This window comes from Sceloporus undulatus, chromosome 1, assembly GCF_019175285.1.
Source record: "Sceloporus undulatus isolate JIND9_A2432 ecotype Alabama chromosome 1, SceUnd_v1.1, whole genome shotgun sequence".
In the NCBI taxonomy this organism is placed as follows: domain Eukaryota; kingdom Metazoa; phylum Chordata; class Lepidosauria; order Squamata; family Phrynosomatidae; genus Sceloporus; species Sceloporus undulatus.
The window spans coordinates 263,360,884-263,381,766 of NC_056522.1; the positions used below are offsets into that span (position 1 = coordinate 263,360,884).

Sequence of the window (20,883 nt, forward strand, 5' to 3'; positions counted from 1 at the left end):
TCTTCCTCATGGCCATTACCTCCGCCAGATGGGTGTCAGAGCTGGGGCCCTGTCGGTACGTAAAGACTTGTGTATTTTTAGGCCAGTCTCAGTGTGGCCTCGTCCAGATCCTACCTTCGTGCCTAAGGTCAGCTCAGCCTTTCACGTGTCACAGGACATTCTCTTGCCTTCATGCTGCCCCAATCCTAAGAAGGACTTGGAAGAGACCTGGCGCACATTGGATGTGCGCAGAGTCCTCAAAATCTGCATCAGGAGGACTTCAACCTTCAGGTCATCCGAGGCGTTGTTCATTTCCTTTCGCCCGGGCTCTTTGGGGCACAAGGTACTGGTCTCGACTCTGAGCAGGTGGATCAGGTCTTGTATTCAAGAGAGCTACCGAACTCTTGATCTCATGCCACTCGAAGGGGTGATGGTGCACTCAACCAGGAGTGCATTGACCTCTGTGGCCCTGACCACTAGGGCCTCCCTATCAGAAATTTGCAAGGAGGCCACATGGAAGTCGCCTTCGACCTTCATAAGACATTACAAATTGGACGTGTCTACAAGGGTCCTAACATCCTGCCCACCCGAGTGCTGCCTGCGGCCTCCGACCCTACCTGTTGGTGGACCTGCCTTGTTCTTCTTGTTGCTGGATTGGTTTTTCTGAGTTCTTGTCTGTTCTTTGACTAGTTTTTCTAAGGTGTTCTAGTTAACCCTTAGCTGATGTTACTAAAGTTCAGTTCCTTGATTTTACCTTACTACTCGCTTGGCTTGTTATTAACTGAGGCCCAGGGGGTCTTGCTCCTCCCTATATAGGGGCCAGTCTTTTGTTCTATTGTCCTTGCCTACAGGAGAAAATTGGGAGGAGCTAACCCAGAATACAGTGGTACCCCGGGATACGAATTACCCAGCTTACGAATTTTTCGGGATACGAAAAAATCCCATAGGGATTTATTGTTTCGGCTTACGAAGGTTTTTTCGGGTTACGAAAAAAACCTCGGCGCTATTTCGCCACCGGAGGGCAGCAGAGAGCTATTTTTTTCCATTAGCGCCTATGGCAATTCAGGTTACGAAGGTTTTTCGGGTTACGAAATTAGCCGCGGAACGAATTAATTTCGTAACACGAGGTACCACTGTACAGGCTGTTAGGACCCTTGTCTGCTGGTAATGAACGCATCACGGGTAAGTACCAACGTTCGTATTTCACTTATTTTTGAAACTTTTTTATTTCACATTTATGCTTCCCAGTAGAATCTCCCTCCACCCACAAATGAAGTGCAACAATGAAAAAATGGGGAGATCAATATTGATAATAGTGTTAATAATAATAATAATAATAATAATTCAATAATCCATGATCATAGTACTGTTTTGGAGTATCAGGCAACCAACAGAAATTATGTGTATCAGGGTTTTTCTTGAAGCCTGAAGAGTATATGCAGGTTCATGTGAGTTAAGGCAATCTTATGTTGGCACTCAGTGACTTCTGCAGACACAGAACAGGTATTGTGTATATGAGCTTATTAATGTGCACTTCATGTTGAAGCATGGAAAGACACGATGTGTCCACCACAACCACCTGCAGAGTTGAACCACATCGACAAGACGCCAGGAAGAAGGAATCTGTAAAGAATCTTAGTTGCATAGGCAGACTTCCTCTCTCACACAGGAATGAATCTGTGGACAACAAGGTTTCTCTCAAGAAGAGGGTTCTTTAATCTTTGTTACATAACTATTTACAAAGATTACATTGATTATCAGACATCTGTCTTGGATATTCATCATGTTATTCCACCAACCAACCGACTATAAACACAACCTCTGAGGCAGCCACAGTAACACCAACCATCTCTCTGTCTCTCAGTGACAGTTCAGAATGTCAGTTGACAGTTAGTTTCATCAACATTCCATAATTCAACTGTCAACTGTTAACTGCCACTGGAACTTTAATAGGTTCTGCCACAGCTCCCCCTTGTGGTCACATCACTGTCATTTTATCAGACCTGTTGCAACATTGTCCTGACACTTCAGATATTTCAGGTATTTGTTCTGACACAGTAATGCATCTGTAGGTTTTATGTTCATGAGTTAGTCAGACATTTTGAATGTATTGGGCTTGCTGCAAATGCATGATGAGAATGGGTCTCATTATGCCCTAGAAAATTACAAGTTTAGTGCTTTTATGTGAGCAGGTATAATACCAAAAAGAAATGGCTCTGTATACAACTTTATAATTTCAGAATGATTGGCTGAATCTATTCCAAACAGAGTTTGAGACCCTTTGGATCATTTCCCATTTATTTTCTGAATAAAATTTCAATTTAGACTTTAATTCCATGTCTACAGTACTGTACTTCTTTTCCTTTGTAAAACTTTTTTTGTGCAAATTACAGAGCGGTAGGATTGCAGTCCATATTTGTTGAGCAAAATTCCACCATATTATCTTTTGTCTTAATTCAGGGAGGAGAAAGAAAACAACAAGTAAAAAAACTCATGCGAAATCATCTGTTGGGAAAAAGAATGTTGGAACATGGATCAAAAGGCGCAAGCATCGAAAGCGCAGAAGAGTGAAGAAAGCAAAAGTACGCTGCCAGATTATTTCTCACTGTTGCAGAAATTAATATAGCCAGTACCTTTCCTATAACACAGTAATTTCTATGATAATCTTTTTGTTAGTGGGATGGAGAATACACAGCAATATATCTATATAATACAAAGGGATTGTTAGAACCCTGATCTTCACAAGTAGCTAACTCTCATCCTTTTGCCCAGGTGAAAACTGAAGTGACTGCTCGCTCCCGAATTGCAAAAACTCTTTGTCTTGGCAAACCTGTGCGTGGCACATCAATCCCTTCCGTGTACAAACCTGTAGAACCCTCACTTGGCCTGATGAGAGCAGATATTGGAGCAGCTTCCCTCTCAGTCTTTGGAGATCCTTTTGAGTTGGACCCCTACAACAGGTAAGACTGCAAACAATCAGAATAAAATAATGGGATGTACCATATATACTTGACTATAGGTTGACCTCATGTATAAGTTGAGATTAACTTTTGGGGCCAAAATTATGGTTATTCATATGACCCATAGATAAATCGAGGGTCAGACTTCAGAAGGGAGCCCAGCTCAGGATACGCTGCAGTGTGATTGGTCGCCCTTCCCAGCCTCTCCCCAGCTGGCCTGTCCCTTGCGGGGGCAGACCAGCTGGGGAGAGGCTCAGATCAAGTGCCATATTGGCCCGTGTATAAGTCAACTAAGGTTTTTGGAGTCAATTTTGACTTCACTTATACATGAATATATATGGTAATCTAAAATTGTGTTATGAGATTGTCAAGCATGTCACATTTAGACCTATAAAATCAGTTCTTGTTTAATGGTCAGGCATTCTCGTTAATATTTTGATAATTATCTACCCAGAGCTCTAGTGTTTCATATGACAGAAACACTGTTCATTTGAAGCAGGAGTGTAAAACATTGACTATGTATGTCCCAACCCCCAGGTAACATCTCATTTGCTGCATTAGTGTTGGGAAAATAATACTTATTTTCGTTAAAATAGAATGCATGCTCCCCATGTCCCTTATTTTAAAGGGAAATACATGGACCCTTTTTACTGTAATGGCAGCTATGTGTGTGTGATCCATGATGGTTGAGTTGTCGATGTATTCTCCCAAAGCCCTGGAAGTTGCTCATTCCTGCTTTAAAGAAAGTTTGACATCTTCCAACTCAGCACTGAAATGTTGAGTGCAATTCTCCTTCATTGTCCTTTGGTTTTTTGATGCTGCATCTAATTGACCTAAATATGCTGTAGTGTAACTGTTCTTGAGATTTCTATGCTAATGTTTGTCACTTCTCAAATGCTTTTGTGGAGGTGTGATCTCACTCTATCCAGCTTATGAGTCATATTGTATTCACAGCAACCAGTATAAATGTCCTGACCTATTTTGGACCAGAGATATAAAAACTTTGGGGCTGTACAGACAGCCCAAAATGAGCAGCTCTGTGCCGCCCCTGGATGCGCGGGTTTGGGGACATGGCAACCAGACACCACACCCCCAACCTACCGGGAAAAGAAGCCCTGAAAAGGAGCTTCTTTTGCTGGCGCTACAGGAGCGCCATATGGGTCACGTTGCGCCCTCATGATGCTCCCTGTGCGTGGTGCCGCTTGTGTGTCACGCATGAGGCACAGCGCCATTGCACACCTCATCTAAACAGCAGCATGCCAATATGGCGCCCGTGGCGCACAGTAGGGCACAGGAGCGTGTGAGCCATACTTTCAGCCCCAGGCCGGCACAAAATGCCGATCTGTACCAAGCCGTAGTTGTGCATAAAAAGTTGCCTTCTTACTAATCTGGCGTTTGTCACATTTTAAAAGAGAAACCTATCCTGCTCTGAACAATGGCACTAAAACAGAACTGAAATAGAATTATATCAAACTGAAGTCCATCCATTTCGTTACTGCATAAATCCTGTGCATACAAGCTTTACCTCCATTTCAAAGTCTCTTCTAATAAATTTGATAACATATCAGTCTCTTTTTAAAGTTTCATCTACAAGAGTAGATAGGTTTAGATCAGCTGAATGCCGATAGTCATCTGTGTTTCTTTTACCTTAGTAATGAAGAGCTTCCTGTTCCAAACTCACCAGTGAGCACCAAAAGAAGAGGTCTTTCTCAGTCAGCTCTCAGATCACATCGCCCTGTTGCTCGGCCAGTTGCTGTGGGGATTCCTGGGTAAGGCCAGTCAGGTGATCCTTTATTGTGCAAAATGAGAGAAGCCAGAACCTCTGCAGGAAAGTTCACCTTTAGCTTGTGGTCTTTCCTGTTATTGATTTGCCTTAAGCATTGAAGGCCCAATTCTTTCTGTAATCATTGTAAATTCATGTTCAGTGCTGTGCATGATATGAAGAGAAGATTCAAATCGTGACCAATCTTTAGTTAGTATTGGATAAGCTACAATTTTTCCATTCATTTCTCAATCTCCCAGAAATGATACTTTTCCTAAAACTGCAGATTATCAATGTAAAGTTTCTTAGCATGTGATTTCATGCTAAGTAATAGTAAATGTTAATCCTTTGAATATTAGATTGATATCGTTAATGTTAATATTAATATTTGTATATATGTACATGCACATGCACATGTGTAAGCACACTCATTAGTTGACTTGCTTGCTCACCAGAATATCACAATTCTTTGGGTAAGTTACGCATTATATCAAAGGGAAAGGATGGAATTAGTTAAGACTAACCTGTGAAAAGTACTTTGCTGCTTGCTTCTTCTTCGTGGTCTCTGCGAATCATACAAATGGGTTTCACTGCGCCTGCGCAGTGCTGCTCGGAAACCCATTTGTATGTATTCGCAGATGACCACTCGAAGAAATACTGTTACAGGTAAGCAACCTGTCCTTATTTCCATTCCTCATTTTCTTATTAATTTTTCCCATTTAGGCCTCTTATATAAAATGCTGAGATTGTTGAAACAAAACAATGTCGTCGTCCCCCCCCCCCAAAAAAAACCAACATCAATGCTGGGTTCCACATATTCACCTGCACATTTAAATCAGGGATGGAAAATGTTTGGCCATCCAAATGTTTTGGCAGATAGGTCCCATCAGCCATGCACAGCATGGCAGTGATGAGGGACTGTGAGATTTGTGGTCCAAACATTCAGGAGCCCTTTGAGTTATGACCCTTAGCACATAGGTGTAGTATACTTGTGAGGTGCATACAGATCCTTGTCATGCCCTCTTTGGGTACATTTCGTTCTGTTTCTTTTTTCTTTTTCTTTTGAAATGCCATTGTTACATGCTTTCCAGTCTACTCCTACTCATGGTGACACTTCTAGCACTCAAACCACACTACAGTACACTAGCTCAAAAGAAGGCCCCAGATTGGCTTCAGATTAGTCCCCAGGTAGCTAGTAGACCATTTTAAGGCAATTTCCCTTTAAGAGGGTCTGAGATGGAATACTGGGACTGCGGGATTCTATTGCAGTTGGGAGCCCTGAGCAGAGGAGGGCAAAGTGGGACTGACAGTGGCCTTGGCCAAGTTGAGGGGATAAGTCTACGCATGAGTTCAGAGTAAAGGGGGAGAGGGCAGCAGGGAATGTGGGGAAGAAAATTTCAGCTCAGCATTTGAGGTCTGTGGAGTTTTAGGGCAGGGATTCAGTCCTGCCTCATCACCTGGAAAACCACATTCCTCTTTGGTTTTGAAAATGATTAAGTTGCATCCCTACACACCATGCTTTTCAACGGAGAACAAGAGGACAAGGGAGGCAGGAGGCTAAATGGAGAAGCTTAATGGGGAGAATGTCCAATGGTTGCCAGGAGTTTACTGGTAAATTGAAATTTATAACACTCAAGGCACCCTTTCAAGGCATTCCTTCAGTAGGGAATGAGTTGATGGTGTGCAAAAAGGCAATTTCTAGAAAGGGCTGGAAAAACATAAGAGAGAAGAGGAGATTAGTTGCTTCATTTTGTGTCTCAGGCTTCTTGGGTAAAGAACTTGACTGGAGGTCTTTGCCTTCCCACCCACCTGAGTCCTCTTAATTCTATCTAAGACTACAGTTCAGTGGGTTGTGGAGACAAAGGACATCCAACATAGTACAAATGGATGGCTCTGAGTCTTGTTTTTGCTCTCTTTAAGTATGTTCCAGTTTTCTCCAGAGGGGAAACTACCTACCAGTGTTCTCATGAAGATAAAATGGAGCTTGTTTATTCATTCATTGAATTTATATCCCATCTTTCTCCCAAAAATGGGATTCAAGACAACTTAAATACCAGCAGTCCTGATATTTGTAAGAGACCAGAGGCAGACAAGACATGAGAGGAAGCACCTTTTGTGTGTTCTTCATTGCTTAGCTTGTAAACAGAATTGGGAGCTTCTACTCTGTAGTGTCTGAGCAGGGGTAGGCAACTTTTTTGAGCCGGGGGCCGGGTTGCTGTCTCTCAGGCAGCTGGAGGGGCCGAAGCCAAAAAATAAATAATTAAATAACTTTTTTAAAAAATTAAATATATAAATAAACCAGGACAAATGTAGGACAACATTTTCAAATGGAAGACACTTTTTTTTAAAAAAAAATGGAGGACACGGGAAAAAATTTGCTGATTTTTAAAAAATGTTAATATAAATGCATGTTTCGGAGGCTTCTATAGACAATTGCCCTCCAAAGGCCCCGGCGGCAATCGGCGGCAGGACCGGGCTGGGGCCGGTCCCAAGGCCTCGCCGCGCCACATCCGGCCCGCGGGCCGCAGGTTGCCTACCCCTGTGTCTGAGTGACATATTCCAGGATTAAAATGATCATGCATTTAGCTCTTTTCTCCTTCAGTTGACCAGTCAAGCTTGCAAATTCTGAAACTCCATAATATGTAACAAAGTTTTATACAGTGAGCCATCTCCTTATGCAGGGGATCCGTTCTGGATCCCCCCGCGTAAGGGAAAATCCCCCTATGCTCGAGCCCCATAGGAAATTATGGGGCGTGTGCATGTGGCGGAGCGGCAAAAGTGTGCCATGGGCACGCATGCCATTGTTTCCCTCCCAAGTGGCTTCTGCGTAAGCTGGAAGCCGCGTAAAATGTGTCCACACATTATATTTCTGTTTTATTTACATTGTCTGAGGTTGGTTTTGTTACATTTGATTACCCAAGAAGCTCAAGGTATTCCCCATTTTATCTTCACAACAACTGCAGTCCTATTTTATCCTCATGGCACTATTAGGTAGCTAGGCTTGGCTGAGAGAATGTATAGTTGAAAAAGATTGTAGATATAAGGTTTCCTTTCAGGAAATAAATTTACTTATCTAGGGATTGAAAAAGGTCATTTGGCTGGATTCCTGCTCCTTTCCCTAAAATATAACTAAACATGAATGTTCTGTCATGTGGGTCCATGTCTATGGAAGTTTTTTATTAATTAAAAAAATAATACTTTAAATTTTAGGGAGCTTTCTGCTTCCTTTTTATTAGGAGCCAAAGTGAGTACACTGAGATGTTCCCTCTAGAGCTAAAGAGGCCCAAAGCTCATTGAGAATTAGGGGAGAATCTACCAAAGAGCAGGAATGCAGCCAAATGTTAAACTCCAAAGAAGGTATGTTGCAGGTGAGTTATTACAGGTAAGGCACACAACCGATGGCCCCTGATGGAAATGCCAAAATGAAATTCCAAAATACACCAGTTTGACTCTTTCAAAGTATTTTATCTTCTGTTTTAGTTGGTACAATTAGTTTGATATGAAAATACTGTTTCAGGTACCAGTTTGTTTTGAAGTTTTTTAGACAAATTATCTTGTTTACTTATGTTTATTTAAATATTTCTGTCCTCCCTTTCTTAAAAATGTTCAGTGCCGCAACCCCTTAGGAAAATGTAAAATCATGGGTTGAATCTAGGAGATGAATGAATGAATGAGATTTATTTATATACCGCCATTCCTTCGATCACGGCGTGTCAGTAGGAGGTTTTCTTCACCAATTCCCTCTTATCCTCCACAGTCTGCTCTCAGAGGAGGGGGTTGTAGCAACTCAGAGGAGGGGGTTGTAGCAACTTCTGGAACAATTGGGAAGTTGGTGCTGGAGACCACAGAGGGAGGGACAGTCAACACACACGAGTGATCAGCAGTCTGTGCAGAGATGCATCCATCCATAGAATAAAAGACTCTGGATCCAACTGAGTATGTTAAATATTAGAACTTCTGAATTTCTGAACTGTCTTCCGTAGCAGATCCTTGAAAAGTTCATACTGTAAGCCATTCTGGAGCTGATTGAGGCCATGTTTGTGTATAATATAGGTTCCACCACCTTTTCTCAACCTTTTTAACATGTAGGAACCCTTGAAATTGCTGTATATATTCATGTACACGCTGACCTCATGTATAAGTTAAAGGAAGGTTTTAGGGCCAAAATTATGGATTTTGATAGGACCCGTGGATAAGTCAAGGGTAAAACTTAGGGTCTTGTAACAAAAGATGTAAAAGATAAAGCAAAAGAAAACACTTCCCTGCCTCCTCCTCCCTCTCTGGACTTCTCCCAACTACCAAACCCACCTAGTTCTGGAGGGGAAGGTTTTAACATCAGATTGGGAAGGGAAGGAAATGGCGTTAAATGGGGTAATTGGTAGGGACAAAAGGTTTTAACATCATAGAATCATAGAGCTGAAAGAGACCACAAGGACTATCCAGTCCAACATCCTGCCATATAGGAATTCACAATTAAAGCATCCCTGACAGATGGCCATCTAGCCTCTGTTTAAAGATCTCCAAGGAAGGAGACTCCACCACTCTCCGAGGGAGTGTGTTCCACTGTCGAACAGCTCTCACTGTCAGGAAGTTCCTCCTAATGTTGAGGTGGAATCTCTTTTCCTGTAGCTTGCATCCATTGTTCTGACTCCTATTCTCTGGAGCAGCAAAAAACAAGCTTGTCCATCCTCAAAATGACATCCCTTCAAATATTTAGACAAGACTATCATATCACCTCTTAACCTTCTTTTCTCCAGGCTAAACATACCCAGCTCCCTAAGTCTCTCCTCACAGGGCATGGTTTCCAAACCCTTCACCATTTTGGTTGCCCTCCTCTGGACACACTGCAGCTTCTCAACATCCTTTTTGAATTGTGGTGCCCAGAACTGGACACAGTATTCTAGGTGAGGCCTGACCAAGGCAGAATAGAATGGCACTATTACTTCCCTTTACCTAGACATTGTATTTCTATTGATGCAGTCTAGAATCACATTGGCGCTTTTAGCTGCTGCATCACATGATTCACTCATGTTCAATTTGTGGTCTACTAGGACTTCTAGATCCCTTTCACATGTGGTCTCATTAAGCCAGGCGTCCCCAATCCTATATCTGTGCATTTCATTTTTTTGCCCTAAGTGCAGTACCTTACATTTCTCTGTCTTGAAATTCATTTTGTTTGCTTTGGCCCAGCTTTCAAATCTATTAAGGTTGTTTTGAATTTTGATTTTCTCCTCTGGGGTATTAGCTATTCCTTCTAATTTGGTGTCATCTGCAAATTTGATAAAGATGTTGAATAGCACGGGGCCCAGGACAGAAATCTGTGGTACCCCACTAGTCAGTTCTCTCCAGGATGAAGAAGAGCTATTGGTGAGCACCCTTTGGGTTCAGCTGGTTGGCCAATTACAAATCCATTTAATAGTTGCACTGTCTAACCCACATTTTACTAGCTTGTTTGCAAGAATGTCATGGGGGACCTTGTCAAAGGCTTTACTGAAATCAAGATACTGTATATAATATCTTCAGCATTCCCTTCATCTACCAAGCTGGTAATTTTATCCACACAAAAAAAAAAAAGAGAGAGAGAGAGAGAGAGATCAGATTAGTCTGGCATGACTTGTTTTTCAGAAACCTATGTTGCCTTTTTGTGATTATAGCATTCCCTTCTAAATGTGAAGTCAAAGGTTTTCATGGCCGGCATCCATAGTTTTTTGTGGGTTTTTCGGACTATGTGGCCATGTTCTGGAAGATTTTCTTCCTGACGTTTCGCCAGCATCTGTGGCTGTCATCTTCCCACAAAAAAACCCACAAAAAAACTATCCCTTCTAAATGTTCACAGACTCTCTGTTTAATGATCTGCTCAGATTGAGAAGGGAAGGTAGTTAAATGGGATGTTTGGTAGGGAGAGAGATCCAGAGGTGGAGGATGGCAAGAGATTGAGAATCACTCATAATTTCCCCCTCCACATGTCCCCCAGATTTGTTTCAGGAAGTTATGGGGTCCTCCTGAACAGTTTAGGATTACACAGGACAGCTGCTTTGGGAATGAAAAGATGTTCATAGAACGTGGAATTTGGGCTTATGACATCAGCATAATCCTGGGCCACTCTTTCTGAAAGCAGGGACAGCTGTATCCCTGGGTCTGCATCCAGCCATTGCTGATGGCCTGCTTCATTTATGTAGACTAGCGCTAATCAAAATGGTGGTTCCTGAGCCAATGCCTGCCAATTTCAGAGGAGTTTTCTGGGGGGAAAGAAAATTGTACCCAATGGGCTCAAATTTAATGCTTGTCCCTGGCACATTGGAAAACAATAACTAATAGATAGCCTGGGAAGCACTAATGTAGATGCCCTGTGTTCATGAAGATGCTCCTATTGACATAAACCACTATAGAGAGCCCAAATACTAAAAAGGTTAAAAAAAAAAAGATCCTTTGTTCTCTCTGTATTTGTTATTTTGTGCAGGCAAAAATTAGAGTCCTGCTTTCTGTAATTTTGTAGGAGAAGTGTGCCTGCCATGTCATCTGAACCAGAAGCAGAAGCAGCACCAGTGCCTGATCTATTGGGCAGCATCATGTCTGGACAGAGCCTCCTTATGATGAGTGGTTCAGATGTTGTCATTAATAGAGATGGATCATTAACAGCAAAGAAAACAAGTAAGGATTTTGATTTCTTTAATCCATAATTGTCAGGGCAATTCTTGGCAGTTCCTAATGCTGTGGATGTGTCTGTGCTTTATGCCCTTGAGCATTTCAGTTTTTACAAGAAGTGGGAAAATAAATATAAATTAATTGGGTTGTGTCCACTGTACCTGGTAATAGTGAGATGTCATTTCATAGAAGCGTCACAGTAAATCCTATCAGAAACAGGCTCAGTTAAAGGATACATTGTAGGTCAATTGACTATTTCACAGTTCAACTTCCTGGAATGTAATGCATAAATCTAAGTTATATAACATTATGGTAAATGTTAACTTTTAATTCTGGAAGCAGTAAATGCAGGTATTAATCAAAATGTTTCCAGAATTTGTATGGAAGAGCTTACTGTGCAGTGACCAACATTCTAATAATCTTTTCATAATAATAATTAAAAAGTACCTTGATTTCTATACATTGAATGAGATGAGATAGTTTATTTTCACATTATAAGCTATGCTAACTAGTTACTTTCCTTAACAGATTGATTTTGTCCTGTGCAGTAATTTCTTTTTGCCCCATGTATTAAAATTATTATTTTAATTACTAGATATGAATTAACGCAAGCAAATGATTTTAAAATGTTGTTTTTTCATCTTTCAGTCCCATTACATGGCAGTTCAAAATTTGAGGAACACTTGGGGGACAGTGCTCATCTTGGGATGTCACAATTGGGAAACCCAACTAGTAGTTCTGGTACTAAATCTTCAAAATCGAAACCCTCCATATCTAATACATGCTGTTCATCACCATCATCACTAAGTGCAGCAAACAGAGCCCCAAGTCCTTCTCAAACAACACTTGGAAGGACACCTATTCGATTTGAATACTCGATGACTCCAAGGTCTGTTCAGACCCAGAATTTAGCCAGTCTGAACAGATGTGGCCCCAAGCTGGGTGAAGTATCTAGATTTAATGGAGGTTCTAACCTGTCTAGTGCATCTCTTCTTTCATCTTCTAAATTGTACAGCAACTCCTCTTCAGCCTCAAAAACAATGTCTGTCAGACAGCCTCTAAAGTCTTCCCCCATAAGGCTTGAGATATCTGAACTGCCTAGAATACCAAAGATTAAAAATGAAACCACAAATGGACATCTTGGATCACAATCTGCCAATGACAGAATTGGTGATATCCCCAGCTCCTGTATAACACAGTTGACTGGCAAAGGAAACACAAACCAGCCAGTCAGAAGTAGTAAAACGGAACGTAGCATACCAAATACCAATGATCAACAAGGACAGATGAGTGGAGGCTCTCCTTCCACTGATGCCCATGGCAATTCTACACTTCCTCCAGTAAGGGGAAGAGCTGGCAGCTCTTCTTTTGAGAGTTTCAAAATCAACATCCCTGGAAATGTTGGACATTCCAGCAGACTGTCCAATCCTGGGTTTTGCAATACTTTCCGACCTGTTGACAATAAAGTGCAACAGAAGGAGAATCCTTCACCCCTATTTTCACTGAAGAAAACAAAGCCAATTAAAAGTGAAATATATGATCCTTTTGATCCAACAGGCTCTGATTCCAGTTCAGCAAATAGCAGTCCTGAAAGGTTGCCCTTCACTAATATCACCAGGACAATATCCATAGCAAGTCCAAAAGTTCAGACATTCCAAACTGTGCGCCGCATTACACCTTACCCGCTGGAAAATATCTTTGGATCAGAGGCTGAATCAACTGATTTGCTGTCAAGGCACACCGAGTCCTATGATGATGTGATATTAAAGGACAGGTTTGTGGAACAGGTTTCTGATGCAGAACAAGTAAAACATGAGGAGGAAGAGTTGTCTTTTACACTCTGTACCTCATCTGCCATCAAGCAAGAGCACCTAATTGAAGATAACAAAAGTCCTAGGATAGTTTTTGATAATGATCAAAGTAAGCCAAGGGTAAAGATGGAGCTGGACAATCCCATAAGAGAAAATGAGCAACAAAACATTCTTTATGAGCAAGCAGAAAAGCGATCATTTTCAAGATCCCCATCAAATTCCAGTTCTCAGAGCCAGACAAAAAATAAACAAAAAAATGGCAACCATGAAAGAACACAAAAATACCCAATCACGATCTCGATCAAGAACACGTTCTAGCTCCAGATCTACATCACAACCAGTTGAAGAAAAATACAGCAGAAGCTACTGGATTAAATCTGAAGCCCGCCAGACCTCAAGTGATCGCTCTAGTAGTCATGAGCGATCAAAAAGAAAGAAAGCAAAAGACAAAACTAAAGACAAAAAAGTAAAAAGTTCTGGGTCAAAAGAACGCAAGAGATCTAGATCACGATCTGGTAGCCCTGGCAATTCCTCTTTTGAGTTATATGAGAACAGAAAAAAGAAAAAGCACTCTACCTCTAGAGCCAGGGGGCGAGAATATTTCCGATCAAACAGTGCTGAGAGGACTAAAAAAAAGAAACACAGAAGAGAGAGAAGCTATGACAGATGTGAGGAGAGCTGCTCCAAGTCACAAGAGAGAAAAAGATCAAGATCTAGGTCTCAGGAGAAAAGAAAAAGGAAATCAAGGTCACCCTCTACATCACGATCCCAGGAGTCCAAATGGAATAAATTTAGGGAGACACCATTACGATCCAGGTCACGCTCCAAAGAAAGGAAACACAAGTCAAAACAGGTGTCACCACTGCTTCTTAAAGAGGAGGAGCAGAGATCTTCAGATGACAACCTAGAAAGTTGCCTTGAACATGCTACAACTTGGGGAATTAAGTTAGAAGATATGGTACCAGAAGCATTGAATGTTCATCTAGACTTGATCCCTGAGCAAGAGGTTCCTCCAGCAGATGACATAATGAACGCTGCTTTAGAAGAAGGCATTGCAACAGAACAAGCCTGTGAGGAGTTTGAACCTGAAACCATTCCTACCCAGCCCAGTTATCCAAACTCTGAAATATTACCTGACAATGTAGATTCTTTAACTGGAATTGAATTGGCAGTGGGCTATGAATCGCCAAGGCTTGATAACCAAACCATCGTGAAACTCGAGGACACTGAAATTAAAAAAGAAGATGATGTGTGCCCATTTTTATCAGACTCTGTTCTTCTAGAGAAAAAGAAACCTGTATGGAATCCTGGTGAGGCTACACCAGTTCAAGCTTCAGCTGAAATCAAAAAACCAGCAAAAGTTATATCTGCGGGACCTATATTGGATGAAAATCCAAGCAATGTAAATAAACCTGAACTTGAGGCAGTACTTCAAGGTCCTCTATTGAAATCTAAAGCACCAGTGAAAAGAGTTACCTGGAATCTTCAAGAGGAAGAAAGTAATACAGTGACTGCAGACAAAACATCAAGTGAGTACAAGAGGAATCTTTTTACAAAATGGCTCTACACAAGATAATGGGGGTTGAAGTTACTTTCTTGTCTAAAAGGAGGAAAACAGTATTACTGCCTATCTACATCCAAAGTTGGTTTTGCTGAGTTCCACTAAATGATAGCTTCAGAATATGTTAAAAATTAAGGGATACTTAATTAAGGGGTTGTCATTTCAGCTGGGTTGTATCCTTGCCAGACAATTCATGATGCTTGTGTGCCACAGAATTTCAGAGAGAAAATGGATCCATTCTAGAGAACTGTTCCCAATGTTGCAACCTCTTCAGTTCTAGAAGAAATCTACTTGGTCATTCAGTCTCCCTTATCCATAATTCTGAGATCTGAAATATTCCAAAACCCAAAACTTTTCCTTGGGTGGCTGCCTTTGCTTTCTGATGGTTCAGTATACACAGACTTTGTTTCATGCACAACATTATTAAAAATTTGTATAAAATCATGAAACATGAATAAATTTTTTATTTAGATGTGGGACCCATCTCCAAGATACCTTATTATGTACGTATATGCAAATCCAGGTGTTTCAATTTTTTTTAAAAAAAAATCTAAAATCCAAAACACCTCTGGTCCCAGGAATTTTGGATAAGGGAGATTCAATCTGTATAGAATTAGTTCAGATTGTAATCAAACTGGTGTCCTTTGAATGAGTCTGGAGTTCATGTGCTCTTTCCTTGCTTTATGTTCTGTTGCACCATTTTATATGATGGAAATTGTAGTTTTCTGTTGGCATCTTTACTGGAAGCTACACCCATTTTTGTAAGTTGGTGTTAAATTTGCTACAGAGTTCTAAGCACACATCCATTGCTCAAAGAGTTCTTCAAAATATCTCCAAACTGTGAAGCCTGTTGGATAATGGCCTAGTCTTGGGGACTTCGTTCTCATGCCCTCTTCTTGAGTCACACTGAAGATACTAAACAACTGAACTATATTAAGCAGGTTTCAGATATGAATTTTAACATTTCTAGATGATTTATAAATAGATGAAAAAGAGTTTGTACTTATAGGATATTCATTTAAAGAGGTTGTAGTGTGGTGGAAATTCCTTTTTGAAATATAAAAACTATAGAAAGATGGAGTCACCTTTGTCAGCCAGAGAAATGGTTTTTGAAATAAAGGCTTGGAGTTACTAGAGCAAAGGAATAGTGAGTGCATCTTGACCTAGATGGAAGCTGGCACCAGTAAGAAAGACATAACATAAACTACTGAGATAAAGACATTCAGAAGCAAGGTTAGAAGGAAGGCTAAAGGAGGGGGTAAATAGTGATGATGCAGTTTTAATGTATGCATGTATTTCTGTTCTGATTGTAAGAATTCTATATGTTTAAATTGTAATTAGCCAATCAGGTGTATTGAAGAAGCTCCTTTGTCTTGAATAATATAAAAAGAGCCATTTTGTCTTGTTCGGGGTTCTCAGCTTTTGGAACTTGAATTCCACTGAGTTCAATGTTTTCCTTTGTCGACAACTGGAAATAAACTTATGGATTTTCAATTACTAGGTCCTCTTGCTGATCCTTTTGCTCTGCAAATCCTAGAAATCTAAGTTTCCTGTTACAGTAGAAGGTGGTTTACCAGCCATGTCGTGTTGGATGCAGATTTAGATAAGTGGGCTAAATCTCATAATAGTCCCAAATAGAGTACACTTAGTGAAATGAAATGAACTTATGTAAGTGGAGACTTCCATTCATGTCTGTGGTTCAGCTGTAGTTGAGACTGACACTAACTTTAGTCTTTTTGAATAAACCCATTGAAATCAGTGCCTCCTGCTGGTTTGTCCTAAGTAGAGTCAGTGGTTGAGTTGGTATATGAGTGCATCCCATTGCTTCATTGAGTCTGTTCTAACCAGGAGTAATAGTAGGATTTAAGTCTATTTTAATCTTAACAACAGTCTCATAACTCTCAGGGGGTCTGCTAAATCTAAGTCTAATTTATGGACTTTTTCTTATCCAACCATAATGTTCATTAGATCAGGAATTATTTACTATGATTACCTAGATTTATTACTATACTAATGCTTCTTTTTTTTGGCAAATTTTAGGAGTGGCATTCTGTAAGCAGCAAAGAACAAAAGAAGGGGTCTGGAAAGCAGAGGATTTGACCCAAACATTAAATCAGGTGCAGTTAACTGAGCCTCCTCCAACCAATTATATGATTCCTGAGCCTATGTTTCCTGATCTAGATTCCAATCAGGTTGGTTCCCAATCCTGAAGCTGGATATCACGGAAAGCCATTCCACTTCATCTGTTAAATCATGCCCTGCCTGTTAACATTGTGGAATGCTTTTTCTTCCCTCCACATGCAGTGCATTTCATACAACCAATATACTTCAGTAATCTGATTCTGGTATTTCCCCACTTTGCCCTTTAAAATAGAAACAGTGTTCTCTTACTTGTGACTTCTTCTTCCCAGTGGCTTTATAACTTAAGAAAAGTGGAAGAATCTTCTGGAGACATTTCCAGAACAATTAACTGTCATATTTTGATAGTTAACACCAAAAGTGATGAGAGGGGCTGATAGTACTTTTAACTTTTTGAACTGGTAGAAAGTCACACAAAGCTCTGATGAATAAAAGCTGCCTTTGGAATCTATGAAGACATTATAGTTTGCATTGAGGCATGAAGAGTGGTTTCTGACTTCTGTTCTTTTTCTTCAGGTTTACAACCAAAACCTGCCTTTGACAGCACCACTGCCCTCCAGCATGCCCCCCTATGCCCCTGTTAGTCAGCCCACTGTCCAGTTCATAATGCAGGGCAGTCTTCCTCTGATCAGCTGTGTGGCAAGTCAGGGACTGATTCCAGAGCCTGGGAATCTGGCTACAGCTTCTGAACCAGGAATTCAGGCAGCTTCAACAGGAGAGGCAGAGGAGAAAATCAAAGCACTTAAATCTCCATTGGATAAAACAAAAAATGAAGAGGTGAGTGAATATGAATGGCTAGCACACACCTTTGCTTTTTGATGGTTCATGAACTCTGATGAGCTCATTGCAGTTCTAGGGACATAAAATCTAAGAATTAGCCTGTTTGATCAGACCACCCAGTCCAAATGACTCATAGAGAAGGTGTTCTCCCAGTCTGCTTGGCTGAAGTTTAACACCACTGAACTTTGAGTAGTGGGAAACAGCCATTAATACACCTTGTTTCTATGAATATATTTAAACTATTTTAAAGGTCATTTAAAGTAGTGGCCATAATCATGCAATTCCATACATTGTGATAACTATCAGAGAGCTATGTGATACCTTTTATTAAAACCACTAAAGTGTTTTTTTGTTGTTGTGTGCCTTCAAGTCATTTCAGATTTACGGTAATTCTAAAGCGATCATGGGATTTTCTTTGCAAGATTTGTTCAGAGGAGATTTGCATTGTCTTCCCCTGAGGTTGAGAGCATGTGACTTGCCCACAATCACCCAGTGGGTTTCATGGCTGAGCTGTGAATCACACCCTGGTCCCCAGAGTCATAGTCCAATACTTAATCTACTATGCCACTCTGGTTCACCCACTAAAGTGTTACATAAGTACTATTTAAGTGGTGTGAGCTTTCAGATTCTCTGTAACTGTCCCATGAGACATGATGGTACAAAAGAGTATAAGGGAAGAAACAAGGTTTCTATAGTTGTGGCCTAGTGGACTGGCCATTTTGTGTGTCTTTAGTTGTAAAACAGTTACTGCTGGCTCAGTGAAAAGGGAGGGTTGTTAAAGTACCATTTTAGCTAGCTGGGATAGACAGTTAATGTTTTCGTTCACCACATTCCCAAAGAGTTGGTTAGTACACTGAGAAGTGTTTATTGCCTTTTAGCAAATTCACGGATTCCTGAGTTGGTTTATAACACATACACAAAGCGACATGACAGCCTTTGTGCTAGCAAAACCTAAGTTAATTGTGGTACAGTAGACCCTTGGTATCCACAGGGATTTGGTTCCAGGACCAGCCATGGATACAAAAATCTGTGAATGTTCAAATCAGATGAACAAAACGACTCGTGCCAGTCTTAGTAAAGATCTTTGGGATAGATGCTTTGAACTTTGCTTTCTCTTGTCTTTGTCTCACACTCCAAACAATAAACCACACTGTAACCTTGGTCAGAGAGCATGTACAGTCTTCCCTCAGGATTCACGGGGGTTAGGGATGGAGGACCCTCACGAATATGAAAAAATCATGAATAATGGGCGGGGACTAACATCCTTTAATGTAAGAATGGTTGCTTTGATGTTCTTATCTGGTATGATACTTGTAGTGTAGTTGATTTTTGATTGACCCCATTTTTGTCCTTGTAGTACATGAAAAAACTTCACATGCAAGAGAGGGCTGTGGAAGAAGTAAAGCTTGCAATTAAGCCCTTTTACCAGAAGAGGGAGATCACCAAGGAAGAATACAAGGAGATTCTTCGGAAGGCAGTGCAAAAGGTGAAGGGACTTATTTTAACCTTGGGCAGACAGATGTAAAGGTTTGTCTATATACCTGAACACTTCAGGAGCTAGATTTTAGCTCCTGACACAGCTATACTCTGTTATTTCATGTAGTAAATTTGAAGTGAGGAAATCCAGGGTGATTTTTTTTTGGGGGGGGGGGGGGCATCCATCTACTTAAGATTATTGAAACTGATTTGATCTCCTTTTATCATTCATAGATCTGTCATAGCAAAAGTGGTGAAATCAACCCTGTGAAGGTGGCTAATCTTGTGAAGGCTTATGTCGAAAAGTACAAACATATGAGAAAACATAAAAAGACTGATACTGAAGAAGAGCCTCGTGAAACAGGGAACTGAGATGAGTAACGAGGTGAAACAGGAAAGAGCTTTTCTACACAAGGACGTTTTCTTCCTGTAGTGGGAGGCAGGGATATGCAGTTGCATGTTGCAACCCCCTCCCTCAGAAACTGGATGCAATTGGACGTTCTTGAAGGGAGACTCTCTTTTCACAGAAGAGTAGGGACTTCCTTTTACATTTGATCGCTGTTTGAGAACCATATATCCTTCTTAACTTGTGGGGAAACTATGGACAAGCAAAACTCTGGGTGTGTTGAGAAGTATGCTATCAATTGTCATGGTTTTCTTTGATCACACTTTTTGGGGGTCTGTGGATCTGTCCTTCAGTTTAAAGCAGGCACTTTTATATGCAGTACACAACAATCTGTGTTGCTCCTCTTGTGTTCTTATTTGTCAGAAACATGGAGTCTTTGGAGATTTTTCAGAAACCAGTTGACTACTTGAAATGTGATATTTTTAGCCTGTTCTGTGGGAGAAATGTTGACTCAAGTTTGCCATATGGAAGTTGCAGATGTGTGCTAACCTTTACAAATTCTCTGCTTTGGGGTGGCACTTACTTACATATTATTTTACATTTTGTTAAGATATCTCAGTGATTAATTTCTTTGGGGATTTGTGGGGGCATGGTGATGGAGGAACCAGACTGCATCACCACCTGTAAATAGTGTGTTCAAGGCTGGTTTTGCATTCAGCAAACTACCATTTGCTGAGGGGAGTGGTAAAAGAGGAGAGTTGCAAACTGTCAATAGTGAAGCCAAGGAATGTGGCAGAAGTATGTACAAAGCAGAAACGTGACAATTTATAAAGTTATTTTGAATTGTTTCTTGTTTATACTTGCGTTTGTGCTAATTCTGTTATGATTCTTGGATGAGATGTTTGTTTGACTAAAGAAAAGTATTTATTATAAAACAGTTCATCATCCAGCTTCCAGGTCTTATGAGTCAGGAACTGACTGCAGGATATTTGTTTGCACATACATACACATATCCATCCAGCTGGGTTTAATGCTGCATACATCTGTCATCAACCTGCTAGTTGAGGCTGGGGATCTTCCTAAATCTTATCAGAACCCCAGCGAAACTGGCACTTCTTTTAGATTTAGCTGTTTCCCTAAGCTTTTAACTCAGGTTGGTGAAAGTAATATCTAACACTGAATGCAGATGGCAGAGGAAAGGATGAGTACTCATTAGTTTATCATGTGTGATCCTACAGCCTGCTTCCAGTTCCTAAAATTTGGTTATATGTAATTGACCTGCTTCTTGTTTGAACTCCATCGTGCTTCACCTGTTACCACGAATTAATGTTAGAGATCTATGCAATGGGTGTCCTTTCTGCCAAAGATCATAAACTAGGCTTCAGCACATCTTCCTTTTAAAATGTACCATAAACTAGTTCATT

General features: G+C 40.7%; 1 protein-coding gene across 1 annotated transcript in view; it reads left to right on the top strand.

The window, feature by feature from the left end:
• PHRF1 (PHD and ring finger domains 1) overlaps nt 1-20,316 on the top strand; it is a 42,680-nt gene extending 22,364 nt beyond the window's left edge. Inside the window, 10 exon segments of the mRNA XM_042453271.1 lie at nt 2,440-2,561; nt 2,752-2,939; nt 4,592-4,708; nt 11,198-11,352; nt 11,995-13,405; nt 13,407-14,686; nt 16,759-16,910; nt 17,374-17,634; nt 18,995-19,123; nt 19,348-20,316. Coding sequence (XP_042309205.1) covers nt 2,440-2,561; nt 2,752-2,939; nt 4,592-4,708; nt 11,198-11,352; nt 11,995-13,405; nt 13,407-14,686; nt 16,759-16,910; nt 17,374-17,634; nt 18,995-19,123; nt 19,348-19,485 — 3,953 coding nt within the window. The 3' untranslated portion in view covers nt 19,486-20,316.
• Nucleotides 20,317-20,883: the final 567 nt, after the last annotated feature.